Consider the following 23827-nt stretch of genomic DNA (forward strand, 5'->3'; position numbering starts at 1 on the left):
GTATAATTGTTTTCTTTTAGCTCAAGCCAAAGTGTCCTTCAAAAATATGTGTTTCCATTACCTTAATTCCCCCCTAAAAATCTAGGAACCATTTAAGATCAGTATTCTACTTAGTCCTTAGTGCTTTTTTTTTTTTTTTTTTTTTTTTTTTTACCCAAAACTAATCAGGAAAAAAAAAAAAAGAATTGTCCAAACCATTATTTCTCTTTAGTTTTCTCAGTGTAAAAAAATAACTGAAAACAAGCTAATTCCTTGGTGACTGCCTTCTCTTTGTAAGTCTCTAAATCAGTAAAACACTGCGGATGCCAACTACAATGTGTCACACTCCCAAAAGGATTTGTATGACCTTTCTTAATTTTTATGAGCAATTCTCTGAACTCCCTCGAGCTCTGGCTTTCCCAAAATCCTTCTAGAAGTATCTTCTACCCTGTTTTTACTCCATGTCAAGGATACAAACTGGTGCTACAGAGAACGAGGACCCCAGGGGCTCTGCCTCTCCCCACACTGCATCAATTTCTTGTCTTCTTCTTGGACCAAATCCTTCTTACCCCGAGAAACTCATTTGAGAGTCTGCAAATGTAAGACAGACCAGAACTTGTCTATCATCATTTTGCTTCTTATAAACTGAGAAAGAATATTCTCCTTGGGAAAAAAAAAAAAAAAAAAGAAGAAAGTGGAACTCTTGTAATTAAGGCTTTTCATAAGTCATCCAAGACATAGAAACTCTGCAGTTGACTTGTAGAGCTATTAGAAATCTTCATCATCTTGGTGAGACAGTATTCAATTAATAAACTGCTGTATTCCAACATAGGAATCATGTTCCATAAAGGGAGCGACTCAAAGTGGAATATGGTAACACCCAGTTATCCCAGTATTCTCCCAATTTCAGGAAAAACAAATCCTCAGAAACATCCATGTTGCCCCCCAGCATTTCAGCCACATCTCACTGAAGAAATCAAGATTTCAGCTGGGGGAATATGGAGTAGGAGCAGCAAAGTAACACAAACACACCACAATAAACAAGAATTACAGGGATAACACAAATGTGTTCCACCATCTGCTTTGCTTCCACAACAATGCTCTCCCAATATCTGTTTCCCTGGTTTTCTCCCTGGTTTCTTCCACCTCAGAATCTTTACCCCTCTTTGCTATTCTTTTGTTGTTTTTCCTATTTCTTCTGACTGGTAGAATCAGTTTGCACACAAGACTTTCAAATATAACATAGCAAGAGTGGTTCTCATGGAAACAAACAGCCACAGGTGACCTCAGTGAAGTTACCACCTGGAGTTATCCACAGCTTCTGCAAGGACACTTTGGTAGATTGAGTAAACTGACTCTGCTGAGTTGAATTTTTTCAAGGCGTTTCCATAGCAAAACAAAATATCCTGTTTAATGTCTTCTATACGATGATTTAGACGAGGGGATTGAGTCCATCACCAGCAAATTTACAGATGACACTAAGCTGGGGGGGAGTGTGGATCAGCTGGAAGGCAGGAGGGCTCTGCAGAGGGACCTGGACAGACTGGAGAGTTGGGCTGATCCCAACAGGATGAGGTTCAACATTCCCAAGTGCCGGGTCCTGCACTTTGGCCACAACAACCCCATGGGGAGCTCCAGGCTGGGCACAGAGTGGCAGAAAGGGACCTGGGAGTCTGGATTTGCCCAGGAAGCTGAAGAGGAGCCAGCAGTGTGCCCAGGTGGCCAAGAAGGCCAATGGCATCCTGGGCTGTGTCAGAACAGCGTGGCCCAGCAGGTCCCAGGGAAGGGATTCTGCCCCTGTGCTCAGCCCTGGGGAGGCCACAGCTTGAGTCCTGTGTCCAGTTCTGGGCCCCTCAGGAAGTTTCAGGAAGGAGATTGAGGTGCTGGAGCAGGTCAGAGAAGAGCAAGGAGGCTGTGAAGGGATCCAGCACAAGTTCCTGTGAGGAGAGGCTGAGGGAGCTGGGGGTGTTGAGGCTGGAGAAGAGGAGGCTCAGGGGAGACCTCATCACTCTCTCAACTCCCTGAAAGGAGGTTGGAGCCAGGGGGGGGTTGGGCTCTTTTCCCAGGCAAGTCTCAGCAAGACAAAGAGGCCATGGCTTAAGCTCTGCCAGGGGAGGATATTAGGAAGGATATTAGGTTGGATATTAGGAAGAAATTCTTCACGGAGAGGGTGATCCAGGCATTGGAATGGGCTGCCCAGGGAGGGGGCGGATTCTCCATCCCTGGAGGTTTTTAAGAAGAGCCTGGATGTAGCACTGAGTGCCATGGGCTGGGAACCACAGGGGGAGTGGATCAAGGGTTGGACTGATGATTCTCTGAGGTCCCTTCCAACCCAGCTGATTCTAGTATTCTAAGATTCTATGAAAATGTAAGAAAACCCCCAAAGCCCATCACTCAGCCCTGTGGAAACATCATCATCCTTTACACAAATAGTCCATGTTCCCATGCCTGAAATGAAGAAGCAGCTTCCTGCAGCATCTTCTTTTGCTTTTAGGCACAGTGACATGGTGAACATCACACCACTGATCCTGCATGGGGGTCTCTTCTGAAGATTAAGGTCCTCTGGGAACTTTGTGTAGGCTCCAGGTCACATTATTTGTCTTTGACTTGTTCTCTAATGGCTTTTTCAACCTCTGGGGCTATCACATTTTCATCTTATAGATATCTTTAATAAAACCAGGAGATGAGAAAGATGGAAACAACACATCTCAGTGGAATACAATTCAATAAAGTTGTTAATAATAAATAATATATTCAGTATTATGCTGCTACTCCTACCTAAGCCTGTGATTATGGGCAATGCTGAAATAAATAGCTAAAAGGAACACAGGATAGCAGTAGGCTGTCAGGATTTTAAAATTGCCACAAGGCACAATCAGGTGTCTAAGTAATAAATATCAGTTTCATTTCTTCAAGTCTGAACTGGCCAAGGATATTAACCCCAAGAATTCAAACTCTGAAATGCAAATCTAAACTTAACCTTGATTAAAGATGTAGCAAGAACTCCCTAAGCAGAGCAGCTCCCATCCCTTGCAGACTGGAAGCTGCTTCTTTTTTCAGGCAAAAAGAAGCAAAAAGATTTACTCTGCCTTATATTTTAAATGATGAATCTCCAGAACACATTTCTGTCTCCTGGTAAACCAAGGTATAATGAAATTTTCTTGGTCAACAACAAGTTCTTCTGTTGGGAAAGAATATCTCAGTCATGTCAACACATACAAGTTTTGAGGTAGAACTGCAATATAACAGGTAAGTGAAATTCAATGCACCTGTGATATTTCTTGTTGCCAAGGTTTTAACATTGCAGCAGCACCTGCTATCACCTTTCCAAATGATTTTTTTTTTTTTCTGTGCAATTGGTACATTCTTTTTTTTTTTTCATGACTTAGCAATTGCATGGAGGACAAATTTTAGGGTTATGTCAAGATTTCTCTGCACATGGAGGAGGATCCTGGGACTACAGCCTCATGATAACAGAGACACAAGTTATCTAACTGTGGCCTAATTAATAAAAAAAAAAATAACTATTTTCTAGAAAAACTTGCTCTCCAATTGCTACAAAAATATAGAAAAACAGCTACAGTACAGAACATTAACTTTGATCAATACAGCAGTTTGCACTTTGATTGGCTGACCTTTCCTGCCTTTCTTACAGGTGAACTAGGCAAAAAAAAAAAAAGGGAGAGGTGGCACAATTGGCCAGTAGTATCAAGGCACATTGTACAGATCAAGGTCATGATGAACACCAATATTCTTCATAGAATCTGTCATTAAAATTCCTATATCCACTTCTTATAAGAAAAAAAAGAACAGACAAAGGCCCAACAGGAATCTATTCTCTTCACGGTGATTTAATAATAAAAGAAAATGTTCTGAGCCATTCTCATTACTGCTTGGAAACTTTAATCTTGTGGACTTAGTTTCTCTCATGAAAACCTTCAGATCCCTTTCCAAGCTACAGAAAGTGAATATTTGTAGTTTAATTACACATTGAATCATTTTGGAGAGTCAAACCCAGTTTGGAATCGTGGTGTGATGTCTAAACAAAGGGCTTTTCAAGTAATATGGGCACTGTCTTAACATACTGAACAGGGCATTCCTCTGTGTTTTGTAGAGAATGAGAAATCTGAGAAGGAAATCTTTTCCCATTTTACATTTTCTCTACATTTCTATTTAAATTTTCTCTACATTGCCTGAAAATGCTGGTCAGATTTTCTGTTGTTGTTCTGCTAACCATCACCCTGCTCTGGTCTTTAGTGGTTGTCTTCCCCTCTCTTTCAGAGATATATACAATGAAGTAGAGATGGAATTATCTTAGTAAATCCCCAGCTGACCAAAGGTATAAGAGCAAGAAATAAACATAACCAAGCAATAAATTAGTTTTTCCTTTCTACACTCTGTTTCATTAGATATTCAGAAGTCTTCCTGATGACTTTTGGAAGCCCAGATGTTCCAAAGAGAACTGGAACTCCTCCATACAAGAATCACCCAAAATATTTAATTGATATGTAAGGGACAAAACTATTCCTCAGAAAAACGTGGGTTAGCTGCATAGGAAATGTGAAATAACTTCATAATAAAGGTTTTTATGTAACTCAACACAGAAGCTACATCATTAATAAGTGAATTATATGGAGTTGTTAATTATTAAGTAATAGGACTTGTGCACAAGAGAAGATCATAGAATCATAGAATCATAGAATTGGCTGGGTTGGAAGGGACCTCATCAGGGATCATCAAGTCCAACCCTTGAACGACCGTTGCGGTTGCTAGACCATGTCACTGAGTGCCACATCCGGTCTCTTTTGAAATAGCTCCAGGGATGGAGAATCCACTACTTCCCTGGGCAGCCCATTCCAATGGCTGATCACTCTCTCCGTAAAGAAATTCTTTCTAATATCTAACCTAAATTTCCCCTGGCACAACTCAAGACCGTGCCCTCTTGTCTTGTTGAAAGTCGTCTGGGAAAAGAGACCAACGTCCACCCGGTTACAACCTCCTTTCAGGGAGTTGTAGACAGCGATGAGGTCTCCCCTGAGCCTCCTCTTCTCTAGGCTGAACAGCCCCAGCTCTCTCAGCCTCTCCTCATAGGGCCTGTGCTCGAGTCCCTTCACCAGCCTGGTTGCCCTCCTTTGGACCTGCTCCAGGACTGCGATATCCTTCCTGAACTGGGGGGCCCAGAACTGGACACAGGACTCAAGCTGTGGCCTCACCAGAGCTGAGCACAGGGGCAGAATCACTTCCTTGGACCTGCTGGCCACGCTGTTCCTGACACAGCCCAGGATGCCATTGGCCTTCTTGGCCACCTGGGCACACTGCTGGCTCCTGTTCAGCTTCCTGGCAATCCAGACTCCCAGGTCCCTTTCTGCCACTCTGTGCCCAGCCTGGAGCTCCCCATGGGGTTGTTGTGGCCAAAGTGCAGGACCCGGCACTTGGCCTTGTTGAACCTCATCCCCTTGGGATCAGCCCAACTCTCCGGTCTGTCCAGGTCCCTCTGCAGAGCCCTCCTGCCTTCCAGCTGATCCACACTCCCCCCAGCTTAGTGTCATCTGCAAATCTGCTGATGATGGACTCAATCCCCACATCTAAATCACCAATGAAGATATTGAACAGAACCGGGCACAACACTGATCCCTGGGGGACACCACTAGTGACCGGCTGCCAACTGGATGCAGCCCCGTTCAGCACCACTCTCTGGGCCCGGCCCTCCAGCCAGTTCCTAACCCAGCACAGGGTGCTCCTGTCCAAAACTGTGGGCTGATAGTTTTTTCAGGAGGATGCTGTGGGAGACGGTGTCAAAGGCCTTGCTGAAGTCCAGGTAGACCACATCCACAGCCTCCCCCGCATCCACCAGTTGGGTCACCTGCTCATAAAAGGAGATCAGGTTGGTCAGGCATGACCTGCCCTTCCTACTGGGAACCAACTGGACTACAAATTGGTTTAAATAACTCAATATATTGTTATGCTCACTAAGTCTTCTAACTAATGTTGAGTAATAAACAGGTATAGGAATCTATTTGTCTTACAATATAGTCACTGAAGATAAACAAAGAAAAAAACACAGAACAAAAATAAAATCACCTGTTTAATGTTAATGGCTTGAACCACAATCCTACAAACTGCCCTATTTCTATGAAAATCATCATTAGCTGCATACTTTATATGGAAATTGTACATAACCAGGTTTTGAATAACAACAGCAGAGGTTTTTTTCCCCCTCTGATTTCAGTGCCACTTGAGTTATGCAGATTTCAAAAAGCTTATGAATATACAGATAAACAGAATTGTTCTGAACATCTGTAAGCAAAATATGAAAAGATGTTTCATACTGAATGAACATCCAGGGCTGCCTAATGCTGGCCAAAAAATGGTGTATTTATGTATTAGGCTGATGCACTGAAAATAGCTCCAAATCCTTCATGCAGTCCAGAATGACTTTTCAGATTTTCCTCTGGAAATTTTCACCACAAAACGTAAAAATCATTTCCAGCACTGCATTTATAAGCTTCAAAATAACTCAGTTATCTCTCAGCTATCAGTGTAGCAATGCAGCATTCCACCAACTGATAGGAGAATCTTTGAATGACCTGTCCCACATCTGAAGAGGATGACAACACTAATCTCATCCTTTCAAGTGGCATCCTGACTTTCCTACCTCTTTAACAGAGAGATGAACCATGCTGCTCTTCAAGGCCTGTAAAGTTGGCTGTTTGCCCTTCAAGGCTACAGTTTTCATGGGGTACCAACACAGGGTTGTAGCAGAACAACCAGAGAAATTGAGTCCTGACACCCTGCTCAACACTGGGTCTGCAGAGAGGTCCAGAAAGCAAAGATCCAAAAGCCTGGAACAGGACAGATACAGAGAAGAGATCTGTAGTCACTTGAAGCCAGCAGTGTGCCCAGGTGGCCAAGAAGGCCAATGGCATCCTGGGCTGTGTCAGGAACAGCGTGGCCAGCAGGTCCAGGGAAGGGATTCTGCCCCTGTGCTCAGCCCTGGGGAGGCCACAGCTTGAGTCCTGTGTCCAGTTCTGGGCCCCTCAGGAAGTTCAGGAAGGAGACTGAGGTGCTGGAGCAGGTCCAGAGAAGAGCAAGGAGGCTGTGAAGGGATCCAGCAGAATTGCTGTGAGGAAGGGCTGAGGGAGCTGGGGGTGTTGAGGCTGGAGAAGAAGAGGCTCAGGGGAGACCTCATCACTCTCTCCAACTCCCTGAAAAGAGGTTGGAGCCAGGGGAGGGTTGGGCTCTTTTCCCAGGCAACTCTCAGCAAGACAAGAGGGCAGGGTCTCAAGTTGTGCCAGGGGAGGTTTAGGTTGGAGATGAGAAAGAATTTCTTTCTGGAGAGGGTGATCAGGCATTGGAATGGGCTGCCCAGGGAAGTAGTGGATTCTCCGTGTCTGGAGATCTTTCCAAAGAGCCTGGATGTGGCACTGAGTGCCATGGGCTGGGAACCACGGGGGGAGTGGATCAAGGGTTGGACTTGATGATCTCTGAGGTCCCTTCCAACCCAGCCAATTCTATGATTCTATGATTCTATGAAGAAACACAATCCTTTCATTCTAAAAAATGTACCAAAAGCCTGAAGAAAGAAACCCTAAGCTTTTGCTTGTTTTACATAGAAGCTACTTATTCACAACTAAAATATTCAGTATAAAGAGTGAAGCAGAATATCAAATTGCAATCAATATGCTCCAAGCCTCCACCTCAGTAACTCATTGATTTACAGGTATTTAAATACAGATGGTAGAACCACGTTATCACAGACTCCAAGATCAATTATATTTAAGGCTGTGTTGTCAGGTTGAAAAGAAGATAATATTTATGATCATTATGATCTTTAAGAACATCTTAAATTCAAACCAAGACACAACAAACCTTTGTGGGCTTGATGAGTCAATGTGCATGGAACAGACTCCTGGCTGCTGTTACATCAGTAAGAAGGAGCTTTATGTCTTGCAGTGTAAAAAAGATCAGCTTTCCAAGCCCAAAAACTGAATAATGAGTCAACTGACTCATCTAGAGTCCTACCATGGAATGAACATGTGGGTGGAGAAGGAAAGAGCAACTGATGTCATCTATCTTGACTTCTGCAAGGCCCTTGACGTGGTCCCACACAATATCCATGTCTCAAAACTGGAGAGATATTGGTTTGATGGAGACCATTGGTTTTGAAAGAGATATTTGAGAGATATTGGTTTGATGGACTGCTGAGTGCATAAGAAGCTGGATGGGTGGTTGTACCCAAAGACTTGCAGTCCACAGGTCAATGACCAAATGGAGATCAGTAACTGAATAATTAAAAAAACCAACACCACACCATTGGTTGAGATGTTTGGAGTGACCTTAACGTGAGGAAAAGAGTAAATCCACACCATTTTGCCTGAGGTCCAGCTGAAAATGTGGTTTTAGAAGAAGTGCCACGTGTTCTATCCAAAGGATTCTTCCTTTTTTTTTATTTAGAGCAGACTGTCAGAAAGGTGTTGGACTGAAATAACCTTCCTACCCTTATTCTCAGGACTTCATGGGCTGAAAGCAAAGCTCAAACACTTGAGAACTGGACAGAGTTTGGCCAGCCCTGATGTCTTCTCTAGATCTGGATTTAGAGGACAGGATTAATAAGTGTTTACCATAGATATGATCTTGGCAGAACAGATGAATAAGAAAGTGGCAATCCCACAGTCCATCACTGAAATCTACTATTTCATATGTAATGTTCTTCCTAGTGAAATCCATGGCAACATCTGAGAGGAGCTTGTGAGAGGTCTCTTTAAAGATAATTCCCCCCAAAAATATGTTTAAAGATGGAAAAAAAAACCTACAAAAAAATAAAAATCAGAATGAAATAGTGATAGAGGAAGCTAAGTAGGAAAAATAAAAAGCTATCAGAAATCAGTAAATAATCCAACACAGCTCAGGTGCACAACCAGGAACAGAAATGTGAAGCACTACACATCCCATTTATGTTCTCACAGACAAAGCTCTGAAATATGTGCTTATGCTTCTGGCTATGGCTGAGCAAAAACTCCTCCAGTGGCCAGCATCTGGAGGCAAAGAAACATCCATAATGCAAATGTGGATAAAAAAGCACTAGAAAAATAACCTCAGCTGTGTTTTTGCACTATAAACCTAACTAAAAAACCACCAAAACTCCCCACAAATAGATAGCAAAGATTTTTCCCATTTCTTTACTCCAGGATTTTTATTGTTTACTTCCCATTTTCATTCTTGTTGACTATTGATAAAATACAACACATGAAGCAGCTATAAAAAGCTTTCAAAATTTCTCAAACATGAAGCTCACAATAATCTGGAGATATTCTGAAATCTAAAGCCAGCCAATACTGCACACACTGAAGAGAGATGTTTTTTTTTCTATTTCCTTCTCTACCCCATCCTGCCCCCTGTTCACATCTCCCCCTGGCCAACAGCCAGCACTAAATATATTTGGAGAAACACTCAACATCCTTCAAAACATCCCTCAGTCTACTGGAACCATGAGCACATTGGGAAGGAAAACTTGATCAGTTTTCTATATTAATAATCCCCTTATTCCATACTCAGGTCAATAAACACAATGGACAACAACAACCTGATAGGTCTTGGACCATATATACTGATAAAAATTACAGAGAGTGAAGGAAATTATAAAGATACAGAACACAAAAGTGCAGAAGTATTAGGAATTAATGGATGATTTGGATAAATATCACAGGCATCACTGATTCTATTATAGATGAAGCTTTTTATTGCTGCATTTTGCAGGAGTTCTGGGTATCTATGCCCCAGTTAATGCTAAGGGCCTGGTGTCTTTTTTTTTTTTCTTCCTTTTCCTTTTCCTTTCTTTTCTTTTCCTTTCCTTTCCCCTTTCTTTCCCCTTTCTTTTCCTTTCCCCTTTCTTTTCCCCTTTCCTTTCCTTTCCCCTTTCTTTTCCCCTTTCCTTCCCCTTTCCTTTCCTCTTTCCTTTCCTTTCCCCTTTCTTTTCCCCTTTCCTTTCCTTTCCTCTTTCCTTTCCTTTCCCTTCCTTTCCTTTCCTTTCCTTTCCTTTCCTTTCCTTTCCTTTCCTTCCTTTCCTTTCCTTTCCTTTCCCCTTTCCTTTCCCCTTTCCTCTTTCCTCCTTTCCTTTCCTTTCCTTTCCTTTCCCTTTCCTTTCCTTTCCTCTTTCCCTTTCCTTCCCTTTCCTCTTTCCTCTTTCCTTTCCTTTCCCCTTTCCTTTCCTTCCTTCCTTTCCTCTTTCCTTTCCTCTTTCCTTTCCTCTTTCCTTTCCTTTCCCCTTTCCTTTCCTTCCTTTCATTTCCTTTCCTTTCCTTTCCTTTCCTTTCCCCTTTCCTTTCCTCTTTCCTTTCCTCTTTCCTTTCCTTTCCCCTTTCCTTTCCTTTCCTTTCCTTTCCCCTTTCCTTCCTTTCCTCTTTCCTTTCCTCTTTCCTTTCCCCTTTCCTTCCCTTTCCTCTTTCCTCTTTTCTTTCCCTTTCCTTTCCTTTCCTTTCCTTTCCTTTCCTTTCCTTTCCTTTCCTTTCCTTTCCTTTCCTTTCCTTTCCTTTCCTTCCTCTTTCCTTTCCTCTTCCTTTCCTCTTTCCTTCCTTTCCCTTTCCTTTCCCCTTTCCTTTCCTTTCCTTTCCTTTCCTTTCCTCTAGATATTTTAAAAGTTCTATATTCCAAACATTTCCACTCAGGAGCATGCACACTGCTGTAAGTTCCCAAGAGAACTTATTCAGAAGTCTTATTTAGGAGAATCAGGAAGAAATTCTCCCTGATCTATATTTATATATATCTATATTTCTTTAGCATTTATAAGGCAATTTCTTATGAGTTCAGTATTGTCTATGAAATACCACCATATTTTTTTTCCCACATTTTTACTATTTCCAGAAGGTTCCTGCTTTTTTTTGGGGTGCCTTGCAGCACTTCTCCACAGTCACTGAAATGTCCATTATTTCTCTGTGAACTTTTTAACTCTCTACCAAGCCTGTGTGACAGATTGTCAGGGAGAACACCATTTGGCATGAGAAGGATTAACAAGAAAACAAACCCAAAGAAAACCTCCAAGCTGTTCTCCACCAGTGAGTATGGAAAAGGAAGGATTTGCTTGAACAGCAACGTTGGTCAGTTGCCTGCCATGGTTTTATGTTTTAAATCAGAGAAAAAAAAACTGGATTGGGTTATCAGGATTAGTGTGGATGCAATATAAAATGAACACAAGGTTTGGGGTGGAAGGGATAGGATGCTGTGCATTGAACTGGAAAGAAAATGAAGAAATTACTACTAATAATGCAAATGAGAACTTTAGACCTCTCCATACAACCTCTTGGTTATATGGGAAGAATGTGTGCTTTCTGATTTTTGTATCTATTCAGATTATGACAAAAGTAAAATCAAAACTCATGCTTTTTCTAAGGGGCACATTTGCATAATCTGAAGTAGAATTAATTTCCAGAAGAAATCACATTTTTCTTTGTCAGGATATTTGTCCATACATTAATATTAGAAAATGACCATGGCATGGACATACAGATGTCATTACAGTTTAGGTGGCAAGACTGGTACCAGGGATTACTAAACCTCTTCAGTTGCTGTAATCACATATTTTACTCTTCATCATGACCCCCCAGTCCAACTGGATGCTACTCAAGATCCTTCAAACTCAAAGAGAAAGCTTTACCTGAGCAGACCTCTTTGTAGGTAGGATTGGGGGTATGTCCTCCTGCATAACCCACTTGAGTGGAGTAGACTCCTTTCTGGGTCCAGAACTTCCTCTCAGCTCCCCAGAAACAGCCCATCCCTGAAGATCAGACAAAAGAAATATTATTAGGTGAAAAGCTCCTCAAAACGAAATAAATCACTTGGATATTAATTGATAAAGTCAGTAGTGGAAGTAACAGAGATCCAGCACATGATGGTCAAGTATTTCCCCAGATTATATATGTAATATACTGAGAAATCAATTCTACATCACAACACAACCCAATAAAGTTTTATGCTTCTAACACATCACAGAGGACAAATCCTACACAGGTTCAAAGGCCCAAACAGGGAGAATTCCCAAACACCTAAAAAAAAGTGACTTAAAAGGCAATTATGCTACTTGTACCTTTTTACCTTAAATGATTAGCAAGCTGTCAAAACACAACAATTTGTATTAATGGCAAACAGTTATTTAATCTTCTGCTTTTAGTCACATGCAGTCTTCAAAGGTGGCAATAATGGAGTAAATTTTATGCCATAGAGGAGGAAAAAGGCTTTGTTTTAACCACTTATGCATTTATCTGATGTTCAGACAAGCCTTTGGTAGCCCTACACCCACCTGGCCCATTACCAGCAGACTGCCAACTGGTGTAAATCAGCAAAACTCTCCTGATAAGAGGAATCAAGCACCTTGTAGGAAACTCAGCAGGGAGGAAGAACAAGAGGAACACCCACACTCCTTAAATAGTTAAGAGATGTTAGCTACAATTTGGAGGACTCTCTAAACCTGAAACATACACTCCAGTATTGCTTACTTTATCCCCAGTTATGGGTGATGTTTTCTCTTCCAGTGATAACATTCTTATAAATAAAAGGCAGTAAAAAATAAGCTAAATATTAACTACACTTAGATATCAACAACCCATGATGGGCTTTCTATTTCTACCAGTGATAGGTTAAAAAATGAGAGATGTTCCTTCAAAGTACAACGTGAAGAACAAAGCAGCCCCTTCTGTCAGCTCCAATGGCTCACAAAGGCATTTTCTTTCTTTGAAACTTCAGATATTAACTTCAAATTAAAGTTATAATGCCCCCAAAACACAGAATGACCCAGATTTCTCATTCTACATCAGGTGCTCTAGCATGGTGCATAAATTAGGAGCCCAGTCTGCTCCTGGAGACCATGGCAAGAGGCAGGCATCTCCTGAGGACAATTCAGCCCCCAGAAGATAGAAATTGCTGAATAAATTACAGTCATTCACCCTTGCCTACAGAGATACCTGTGGCTATTAGACTTGGTAAATTAAGCTCTCTTGAAATTTGGCAAAAAGAACCATCCAGAATCCCCATTTGAGAGAAATTTTTCAGGCACATCTCACCATCCTGATGGTGGCTTTAACTAAGGTGTATTTCTACACCTGATGTCACTATTTGATCTCAGTGAAGTTGTCTGCTAAATATGCCCCAAAATTTGGGCAGCTGATCCAGGGCAAGCAAGTTTTTACACATCACTCTCTGGGATGCTTGGTCCAGACAGCAGCTAAGGTCCTGGTGTTGTCCACATCCAAAGGAAAATGAGGGAACATCACAATCCCTGATGTTCAGGTTTCCTCCCCACAGAAGTCAAGAGGATCTGGTACTCGGTTTAATTGCTGGGCCAGTGTTAAACCCTGACAGTTTTTTTACCAGGAACATACCTGTGTCCAACATGCAGGTTTACACATATGAGAAACATGTATAAAAATATATCCCTAAGCAATTATTTGGTTAAAGACTCCAAGGCTGTGTCTAAACTCTCTCTTCCAAGGCTTTCTTCCCCATGGACCAAGCAGCACTTCCTAGCTCCTTGCTATGGGCTCCTTCTCATCTGTGACCTGTCCCTTGGGCTGATATGGGGATCATAGAATCATAGAATTGGCTGGGTTGGAAGGGACCTCAGAGATCATCAAGTCCAACCCTTGATCCACTCCCCCCGTGGTTCCCAGCCCATGGCACTCAGTGCCACATCCAGGCTCTTTGGAAAGATCTCCAGACACGGAGAATCCACTACTTCCCTGGGCAGCCCATTCCAATGCCTGATCACCCTCTCCAGAAAGAAATTCTTTTGAATCTCCAACCTAAACCTCCCCTGGCACAACTTGAGACCCTGCCCTCTTGTCTTGCTGAGAGTTGCCTGGGAAAAGAGCCCAACCCCCCCCTGGCTCCAACCTCCTTTCAGGGAGTTGGAGAGAGTGATGAGGTCTCCCCTGAGCCTCCTCTTCTCCAGCCTCAACACCCCCAGCTCCCTCAGCCCTTCCTCACAGCAATTCTGCTGGATCCCTTCACAGCCTCCTTGCTCTTCTCTGGACCTGCTCCAGCACCTCAATCTCCTGCCTGAACTTCCTGAGGGGCCCAGAACTGGACACAGGACTCAAGCTGTGGCCTCCCCAGGGCTGAGCACAGGGGCAGAATCCCTTCCCTGGACCTGCTGGCCACGCTGTTCCTGACACAGCCCAGGATGCCATTGGCCTTCTTGGCCACCTGGGCACACTGCTGGCTCCTCTTCAGCTTCCTGGCAATCCAGACTCCCAGGTCCCTTTCTGCCACTCTGTGCCCAGCCTGGAGCTCCCCATGGGGTTGTTGTGGCCAAAGTGCAGGACCCGGCACTTGACTGTGTTGAACCTCATCCCGTTGGAATCAGCCCAACTCTCCAGTCTGTCCAGGTCCCTCTGCAGAGCCCTCCTGCCTTCCAGCTAATCCACACTCCCCCCAGCTTAGTGTCATCTGCAAACTTGCTGATGATGGACTCAATCCCCTCATCTAAATCATCAATAAAGATATTGAACAGAACTGGGCCCAACACTGATCCCTGGGGGACACCACGAGTGACCGGCTGCCAACTGGACCCTTCCTCTGAGAGAGAGATGTTGGATTCTCTTGGTGAACTCTTCTCATTCCTCAAGAACCCTGGCACCGTGTACCAACAATAAGTCCTCAAATCCAAAAGAACAGATTAAATTGAGATGAAAAAAAAAATAATTGAGATAATAAAACAACCTGCTAGCAAAGGGTCATCATTTGCAATACAATACTGAACTGCTTTTCACAGTGTTCAGACATTCAGTGGTTGATGTTTGTTATTCTGCTAAAGTGGAGCCAGGTTCTCCAGAGAAATTGTCAGAAGAGGAGAAATATTAACAACAAAACCCTGCATAATGCTCTGGAGTGAAGACACAGCAGCTCACGGAGTGCTTGTTCTTCAGTGGGTTGGTTACCTTAAACCATGTTTGGTTAACACAACGATTACTGAAATAGGGAAACAATCTCAGTCCAAGATTTCACACACTTTCACAGTCCAAAAAAAAAAAAAATTACTGTTCCTAATTATTACTACTCTGGTAAGAAAAATAAAGCAATAAATAATGACAACAGTTAAATAATTAACTAAAACTCAGGGGAGGAAAACAGTACAAAATAGTAGGAAAAGATACATAAAAGCAAAATAAGCCATCCTAATATTAAAATTGGAAACTAGAAAACATGAATGTGGTTTTAAACTGCTCATGAAATAATTTGCATAATCCCCAGTCCTGGTGAAGTGAGTGCAGCCTTAGAGTTACAGAGACCTTCTGGAGGCATCCCTAAAAGACAGGCAGAAAAAAGCAATATGGGGGAATGTCCTCATGTTCCCAGAAAGAGCATTGCTTGAACATAATGGGCATTGCAGAAGAGTGTTTTAGCACTGAAGATATTTGTCACTTTTTAATTGCTAATTTGTAAAACAAAAACTATTCTTTTAGTGATGGGTTTTGACTGAGTCTTAATTGGAATTTCAAAAGGCATTTAATTATTTTTTTTTTTTTTTTTTGCTTTTGAACTTCAAAACCAAACGGATTCAAATGGCAAACTTTAATGGTTCACTCATCCCTATAAATAATATTAATCACCCAGCTTGGGAATAAATGCTGCTACCCCTCTGCCTTCCTAACATCCACATCCATTTTCTCAAACTATTCCCTTTGTATCTCCAGACCCATATGTATCATCTGAACAACTCTTTCTCTGCACAGCCTTACACCCAGCCAAGGAATTTGTGTTTCCATAGGCAACCCAGGTCATTTGCATATTTGTAAAAACTAGTTAGCATAAGCTGAAGTATTTTCCTAAAATAATGAAAGCAAAGTGTTAGTCCAATAAGAGATAAGCATCTTGGTGTTAAAGATAATCTGTAATAATTTTGACATGGCAGATGAATGGCTTTATGGACCATGCTGACCATACTGACTGCAAGAGGAGCTCCTGCATTCAAGGATTAATTTATTTGCCTAAATGGAGACATCCAGGGTCACTGCAGACACCTTAGGATATCCAAGACATCTGTCTACAGGCTGACATAAATGAAACAGGACACAGAAGAGACATGCACCCTTCTTGAAAGGCATCCTGAGAGCAGGCAGAAAGCTCTGGGGCACCCCAGATGTAACTGTTTGCAAATTTTAAAGTCAAGAAGAATAAGCCCATACCCCATATGCAAATATTACAACCCCCTGAACCTGCAGCTGACTCAAATTCCCCAAAATACCAAATTGCTTGCAGAAAGAGGAGCCTCTGAGATGACCTTTTAATATCTGAAGGGGCTACAAGAAAGCTGGGGGAGGGCTTTGGACATGGGGGGGTAGGGAGAGGACAAGGGGAAATGGGTTAAAACTTGGAGAAGGGAGATTGAGGTTGGACATGAGGAAGAAATTCTTTAATTTGAGGGTTCTGAGCCCCTGGTTGCCCAGGAAGCTGTGGCTGCCCCATCCCTGGCAGTGTCTCAGCCCAGGTTGGATGGGGCTTGGAGCACCCTGGGCTGTGGGAGGTGTCCCTGACCATGCAGGGGGTTGGGGCTGGATGAGCTTTAAGGTCCTTTCCAACCCAAACCACTCTATGGTTCCATGAAAATACAGTGATTTGTGCCTGAAAGTTGCCTATTTCTCTTCCACAACTATAAAATGTGTAGCAGAACCAGCTGAGTTGTAGAAATGTCTATGCTGCAGCATAAGCCAGATGAATCCTTATTATAATTACTTATTATTAATTACCTAATAGTCCACTAGGTTCTGAGCTAAGCATTTACTAGCTTGAGAGAGGTTCTGCTTCCCCTCTACTCTGCCTTGGTGAAGTCATATCTGGAATATTGGGTCCAGTTCTGTTCTCCAGCACAGAGCAAGCAAGAGGATGAAGGGAGTGGAACATCTCCTGGTGAGGAAAGGCTGAGGGAGCTGGGGCTCTGCAGCTTGGAGGAGACTGAGGAACAACCTCAGTAATGTTCATAAATATCCAAAGGAAGCGACTCAGAAGGATGGAGCCAGGATCTTCTCAGTGATGCCCAATGATAGAAGGGGCAATGGTGCAAGTTGGACCATAGGACCATGTAAAGCTTTTCCATCCAGAGGCATTGTGGAGTCTCCTTCTCTGGGGACTTTCAAGACCCACTTGGATCTGTTCCTGTGGGACCTCACTGGGTGGTTCTGCTCTAGCAGGGGGGTTGGACTCCAGAATCTTTTGAGGTCCCTTTTAATCCCTGACATTCTCTGGTTCTGTGATTCTGCAAAGGGGGCTGATGCTTCAGGGACTCAGATTTCCATCTGGAAAAACTCACAGCAGGCACAGAATGATACAGACACACACACACAAATATAACAATTGTATAAACAGGCCATTTTTCATATTTTCTCTAAAATATTTACCTGTATAAGGTTTTTTTTCATTTGTGAGCTGTTTGTTTGTCTGTTTATTTTTAATTCTTTTGTCCTTTACCTTTGGTGGCACATCCTTCTCCACTGGGCATCAGGTCCATACACAACCTGACTTCTGCCTGACTACCCCATGACCTTTTTCCTCCTGCCAGCTTTCTTTCCAAGTCTTCTCTCTCCCCTGCCCTCCCAGCAGCCCATCAGGACATCCAGAAGACTCTTTTTGTCATATTCTGAGGAATGAATGCATTCTTTCATTGACATGCCAAGGCTTTTCTGGCCCTCTGCCTTCAGTCCCTACACCCACACTTCAAGGCACTTTTCCATGCAGCAGATTAAGAAGCTGTTTCCTTGCCAGGTTGATAGCAATGCTTGACTGCAGAAGATGAACTGCAAGGCTCCTGCTCCTCCTTCTGTTAGCAGGATTTTGGAATGTGGGACTCCATTAAGTAGGGGGAAATGTCAGCTTTAAAAACACACTCCAAAAAATCAAGTGTCCCAATGATAGAAGGAAACTCAGTGTCTCCTGGAAGCATCATCCCTAACCCCAGCTCAGAGAAAGGACTGGGACAGGATCTATCCAAAGCTCAGGAGCACACTAGGGAGGGGATAGAGCAGATCTTGTGCCAGCTTCTGTTCTGAAATCCTAAAAGCAAGGACTCTGCCAGCTGCTCAAATGTTACAGTACCCAGCCAAAAGTAGCTGGGGGCACAGGCTGCTCCTATACATCCAAGCAGTAAAGGACAGCCAAGAGAACATCCCACTGGAACACCTCAGTGCTTCTTGCTCAAGCCAGCATCTCTCTGGGAGCTGGAGACACAGCTGCCAGTATCCCCACTTCTCTTGGCCAGTACAGGACTTGGCCCAACTTTTGAATACGATTGATTTAGTTACCTCTATAAAATCTGGAGAAAGAAATGCTCAGCTGCTTTGAACTGAAATGATGGTTGGGTTTTTGTTGGTTTTGGGTTTTTTTTGGGTTTTTTTTTGTCTTTCCCCAACTGGGAAGAATAAATTGCCCCTCACCAAGTTACCTACCTATATAATAGTGCTCGTTTCATATGTTTCTGCCAAATGCTAACTGTGATTGGCATTTTTCTCTTTAAAAAATTGTGTCGAGCAGTTGGTACAGCTGATTGATTGAAGTCAGTCCAAGTACTGATATTCCAAGTACTGTGCCAACCAGATATTTATGCTGTGTGCTCTGAAGCTGTGGGAACCATTCATTTTAAGTACTTCACAGGTTGGCTTCTCCATCAAAGGTCAGGATGAGACCTTAACAGGCACCATCATGTTCTTTCCCCCAAAGAGAAGAGTCAGAAGGCACCAAAAAGGCTGTGATGGGACTCAGCACATCTCCCAGTTTGGAAAATCAGGATGATCTGGCAACCCAGGAGAACACCCAGCCTGTACCTGGTCTACACACAGTGGTTGTACACCTGGTTACACATTTCTTAACTTCCTGTAACTCAGTAGCACCAGACCTCCAGAAAGTGGCATTTTGTTCTCCACGGGGCAATTTGCCATTCCCTTTGGCTTCACTCTGGTTGTGGACACAAATCCAAAAGTAGGACTGGATCTCACAGTCACAGGTAGAGTGAGTGAATCCAGCTTTGTTCAACACTTCTGTACCCCCTGTGCACTTACACAACTGTTACTAAGGGTTTGAAAATCAGAAATTGTCCAAACCATGCCCTCCCAGGCACCAAGATAGCACAAATTCCTCCAGAGCCTTTGTTCTGATTTTTTTTTTTTTTTTTTCCCAAATGATTCCTGTTTAAAATCTGGAAAGAATTCCAGATTCAAGTTGAAATGCAATATCATCTTTTACATAACTTTGCAGTATGTAGGGCGTTTGGTGAGCCATCTGGCTGCATATGGGCTTCATGTTATCAACCAGGATTTAAAGTCAAATTGTATTGTTGTTGTCTTTAAGGGTTTAAGATACAGCAAGCACAGAACATTTGAGCAGTCACAGAATATTTGAGACGACTGGAAAACGATCAACCAAGGAATGGTTGGGAGGAATATTAAAAAAAAAACAACAAAAAAACCCCAAACCAAAACAACCTGAAATGGAGAACAAGCTGAGCTGAAAGAAATAAAACTCCTGATGACAGATGGCATGAAGCTGATGATCTTCCTCAATAAGCATTGGCTCAAATGCTACAACAGGGCTGATAAATATGTTGAACAGCTTGCCTGGGGCAAGTCAAACAAAGCCCTGGGCAAGAAATTTAAAATGCAGTTTGCCTAACAGAGCAGCTAAAGAGGAATTTCTTGGCTCACCATTTTGCCAGGATGCGTTGGGTTCACACTGCATGAATTCCCAGAGAAACTCTTGGGTTTGCTGCTTTTTCCATTGGAGAAGCAAAAGCTTCATGATCACTCACATTACCAAATGCTCAAGCAATTCATTTGTGGCTGTGTGGTGGCTGCTGACATCTGAATTTTGTGTGGGCAAAGGTTTGGGTGGGGGGGTGTTTGGATAAAATCTACACAACTGATTTTGTGCATTGGAATTATTGTATTTGGAATTATTGTAGAAGGCAACACAGACACTAGAAAGGGAATATTCTCCTGTGAAGAGGAAAAAACTGCATGAAAAATACTCATAACATGGCATGAGTATGACTTTTGGAAAACCATAGAAGATGACAGCACTCAAACTAGGGAAAAAAATACAGAGCTGGAGAGATAAAATTATTCTTAAGATGGGTTTGTTCAATCCATCATAAAAGCATGTACCAAGGTATAAATCATACCAGATCAACAGGATTTAAAGAAATCTGAAGCCAGTATAAAAAGTGTTAATAAGGCACCGACCACAATTGCTCTAAACTTCCCAGTTATAACACCAGAGTTGTCAGATATTCCTATTTAAATGTAATTTTGATCTTAACCAGCAGAGAGCAGGGATATACACAAGTCAGTGTATTAAAGCACTTTCAAATATGGCCTTTTTCCCTGCCTCAGTATTTTTCCCAGCCCAAGTGGAGAGAATATTTAAACCAATTTTGCCTTGAAGGCCAACAGAGCTGTTCTCTGGGGAGTCCACCTAATAAAAGAATTCCATCATCAAAACCCTCTGATGCTGACATCATGTTTCTTACCACCAGCAACTGGAAGCCATGGCCCACTGAAAAAAATAATTCCTGCTGATCTGGAAGGCTGACATCACAAACTGGAAGGAGAATATGTAAATGCAGAAAAAGCCAAATTTTCTGACCTTTGAGAGATGCTGGTGCCCCCCAGGGATCAGTATTGGGCCCAGTGCTGTTTAATATCTTTATTGATGACTTAGACGAAGGGATTGAGTCCATCATCAGCAAATTCGCAGATGACACCAAGCTGGGAGGAAGTGTGGACCAACTCGAAGGCAGGAGGGCTCTGCAGAGGGACCTGGACAGACTAGAGAGCTGGGCCGATTCCAACGGGATGAGGTTCAACAAGGCCAAGTGCCGGGTCCTGCACTTTGGCCACAACAACCCCATGGGGAGCTCCAGGCTGGGCACAGAGTGGTTGGAGAGCAGCCAGGCAGAAAGGGACCTGGGAGTCTGGATTGACAAGAAACTGAACAGGAGCCAGCAGTGTGCCCAGGTGGCCAAGAAGGCCAATGGCATCCTGGCCTGTATCAGAAACAGCGTCACCAGCAGGTCCAGGGAGGTGATTCTGCCCCTGTACTCAGTGCTGGTTAGGCCACACCTCGAGTACTGTGTCCAGTTCTGGGCCCCTCAGTTTAAGAAGGATGTAGAGGTCCTGGAACAGGTCCAAAGGAGGGCAACCAGGCTGGTGAAGGGACTCGAGCACAGACCCTATGAGGAGAGGCTGAGAGAGCTGGGGCTGTTCAGCCTGAAGAAGAGGAGGCTCAGGGGAGACCTCATTGCTGTCTACAACTACCTGAAAGGAGGCTGTAGCGAGGTGGGAACTGGACTCTTTTCACAGACGACCTTCAACAAGACAAGAGGACACAGTCTTAAGTTGTGCCAGGGGAGGTTTAGGTTAGATATTAGAAAGAATTTCTTCACGGAGAGGGTGATTAGGCTATGGAATGGACTGCCCGGTGAGGTGGTAGATTCTCCGTCCCTGGAGACATTTAAAAAAAGACTGGATGTGGCACTCAGTGCCATGGTCTAGCAACTGCTCCGGTGGGTCAAGGGTTGGACTAGATGATCTCTGAGGTCCCTTCCAACCCGGCTAATTCTATGATTCTATGATTCTATGTTCCAGAACAGGACTCAACTCTACACCCAGCAGAGCTGGGAGAAGAACTGTGCACCACAAGCTCCACCTGGAAGCTGCACTGGAATAATCCTGAAGTTTATCTTGGAGCTAAATAACCAGAACTCACACTGTGAATATGAAGAGAAGAAGATCTTGCAGGAGTCAAGGAGGTCAAGTACTGTGGCTCTGCCTTTTTCTGTAGTCTTGGGGTACAGGATTTATCCCTAATAGGTGTTCTGCAGCTACTTGTTCTGCACTGATCACACTCAGCATTTTCTTAATTAGGAGAGAAAAGCCCAAAGGAGTTGGAGGATGTTCAGGGTTCATTACATATATATAATATAATAATAATAATAATAATAATAATAATAATAATAATAATAATAGTTGTTGTTTTTGTTGTTGTTTTTATATTAATAGTGATAAATATATCATAACAATATCATTATTATATTATATATTATATATATTACTATATATAATTATATTATATATATTATTATTAGTATAATATATATTATTATTAGTATAATATATGTTATATATCATATATTATATATCATATATATGTCATATATATACTATATATGTCATATATATACTATATGACATATATCATATATGATATATAATATATATTATACATATAATAATAACAATAATTATTATTATTATGTATTATTATGTAATTATAAACTGATTACATGCATATAGGGTTCAAACATATACATAAATTCCACAGGTTTTGCTTCAGTGTGGGAATATGCCATAGGAGGAAGCCTGGCAGCAGATGCTTGGAGCAGAGGAATGATGTTTCCTGCCTCCTCTAGAAAGCAAATAGTTAAATATTAATTCACATGTATTTAGCTCCTTTCAACCAAAACCATCAAAGCATTTTGCACACAATAATGAGGTCTCACATGAACCATAATTTATGAATTATTACTTTAAGTACTCACAACTGAGGTATGAGTGGTCCCAAAGCAAAGCAAAGCAAAGAATCCCTTTTGGAAAAACACCAAAAGGATCTCAACTACCAGGACTTTGTTTAAAATCTCTCTTTCTCCTGACTACTGGGTGACAGAAAGACTACTTGATAAAACCATGTATTTCCTAACCTTTTCCTTCCTAGATTTTGGTTGCTTTCTATTCTCCAGTAAAATTTTGTCTAGAAAACACGTAGCAAATTTCACCTCATTTGTCTTCTGTCACTGGAATGTGGCTGCAATTTAGTAATGTAGAAAATATGACAAAATAAAGAACTGCTTCCAAAAATACAGAAATTACATTGCAACACTGTGATTGCTTTAACATGTTGAGCCAGATATACCAAGTGGTGTTCTTGATATTTGTTAGGGTGGAACCCATGGGTAGAACCAGGCAAGATGAGGCACAGGAGCAGAGAAATCAAAAATGCTGAACAATTAAATAGAGAATCCATCAAAAAAGAAATGGCTCGATATCTTCCTCCTGTAGATTTTCACCTTATAAAAATTTATTTTGTTCTTTGATCCACTTTGATTCATGAAATTGAACTGATTCTGTCTGCTTGGCATTGGATCAGTGATCGATTCCATTACATTCAGACAGGTGTAAAACTGGGAAGGAGATGAGAGGGAGGCTTGGGGAATTCAAGCCTGAATGAAGACAGTAAAAGATTTTTCTCTCTGAGGCTTCTCTCCATCATTTGTGTTATTGGGAGTTTAAAAGCCCAGCACATAAAAGCATTCAACCCAGATTTGGATTCATTCCATTGTGTTGGGCTCCAGCTACCAATGCAAAGCAGCGACCTCTCCAAAAGGTTTGTTGTTTTTTTTTTTTTTTTTACAGGGATATTGGTACATTATAGAATCATAGAATTGGCTGGGTTGGAAGGGACCTCAGAGATCATCAAGTCCAACCCTTGATCCACTCCCCCCGTGGTTCCCAGCCCATGGCACTGAGTGCCACATCCAGGCTCTTTGGAAAGATCTCCAGACACGGAGAATCCACTACTTCCCTGGGCAGCCCATTCCAATGCCTGATCACCCTCTCCAGAAAGAAATTCTTTCAAATCTCCAACCTAAACCTCCTCTGGCACAACTTGAGACCCTGCCCTCTTGTCTTGCTGAGAGTTGCCTGGGAAAAGAGCCCAACCCCCCCCTGGCTCCAACCTCCTTCCAGGGAGTTGGAGAGAGTGATGAGGTCTCCCCTGAGCCTCCTCTTCTCCAGCCTCAACACCCCCAGCTCCCTCA

At 42.6% G+C, this 23827-nt stretch overlaps 1 protein-coding gene across 1 annotated transcript in view; it reads right to left on the bottom strand.

Moving 5' to 3' along the window:
- The window catches only part of MSRA (methionine sulfoxide reductase A), a 358932-nt gene that overhangs the window by 173660 nt on the left and 161445 nt on the right, over window positions 1–23827 (bottom strand). The window contains exon 3 of the mRNA XM_030448474.1: window positions 11630–11749. Coding sequence (XP_030304334.1) covers window positions 11630–11749 — 120 coding nt within the window. The remainder of the gene's footprint in view (window positions 1–11629; window positions 11750–23827) is intronic.

The sequence above is a fragment of the Calypte anna genome, chromosome 3, assembly GCF_003957555.1.
Source record: "Calypte anna isolate BGI_N300 chromosome 3, bCalAnn1_v1.p, whole genome shotgun sequence".
NCBI classification, from domain to species: domain Eukaryota; kingdom Metazoa; phylum Chordata; class Aves; order Apodiformes; family Trochilidae; genus Calypte; species Calypte anna.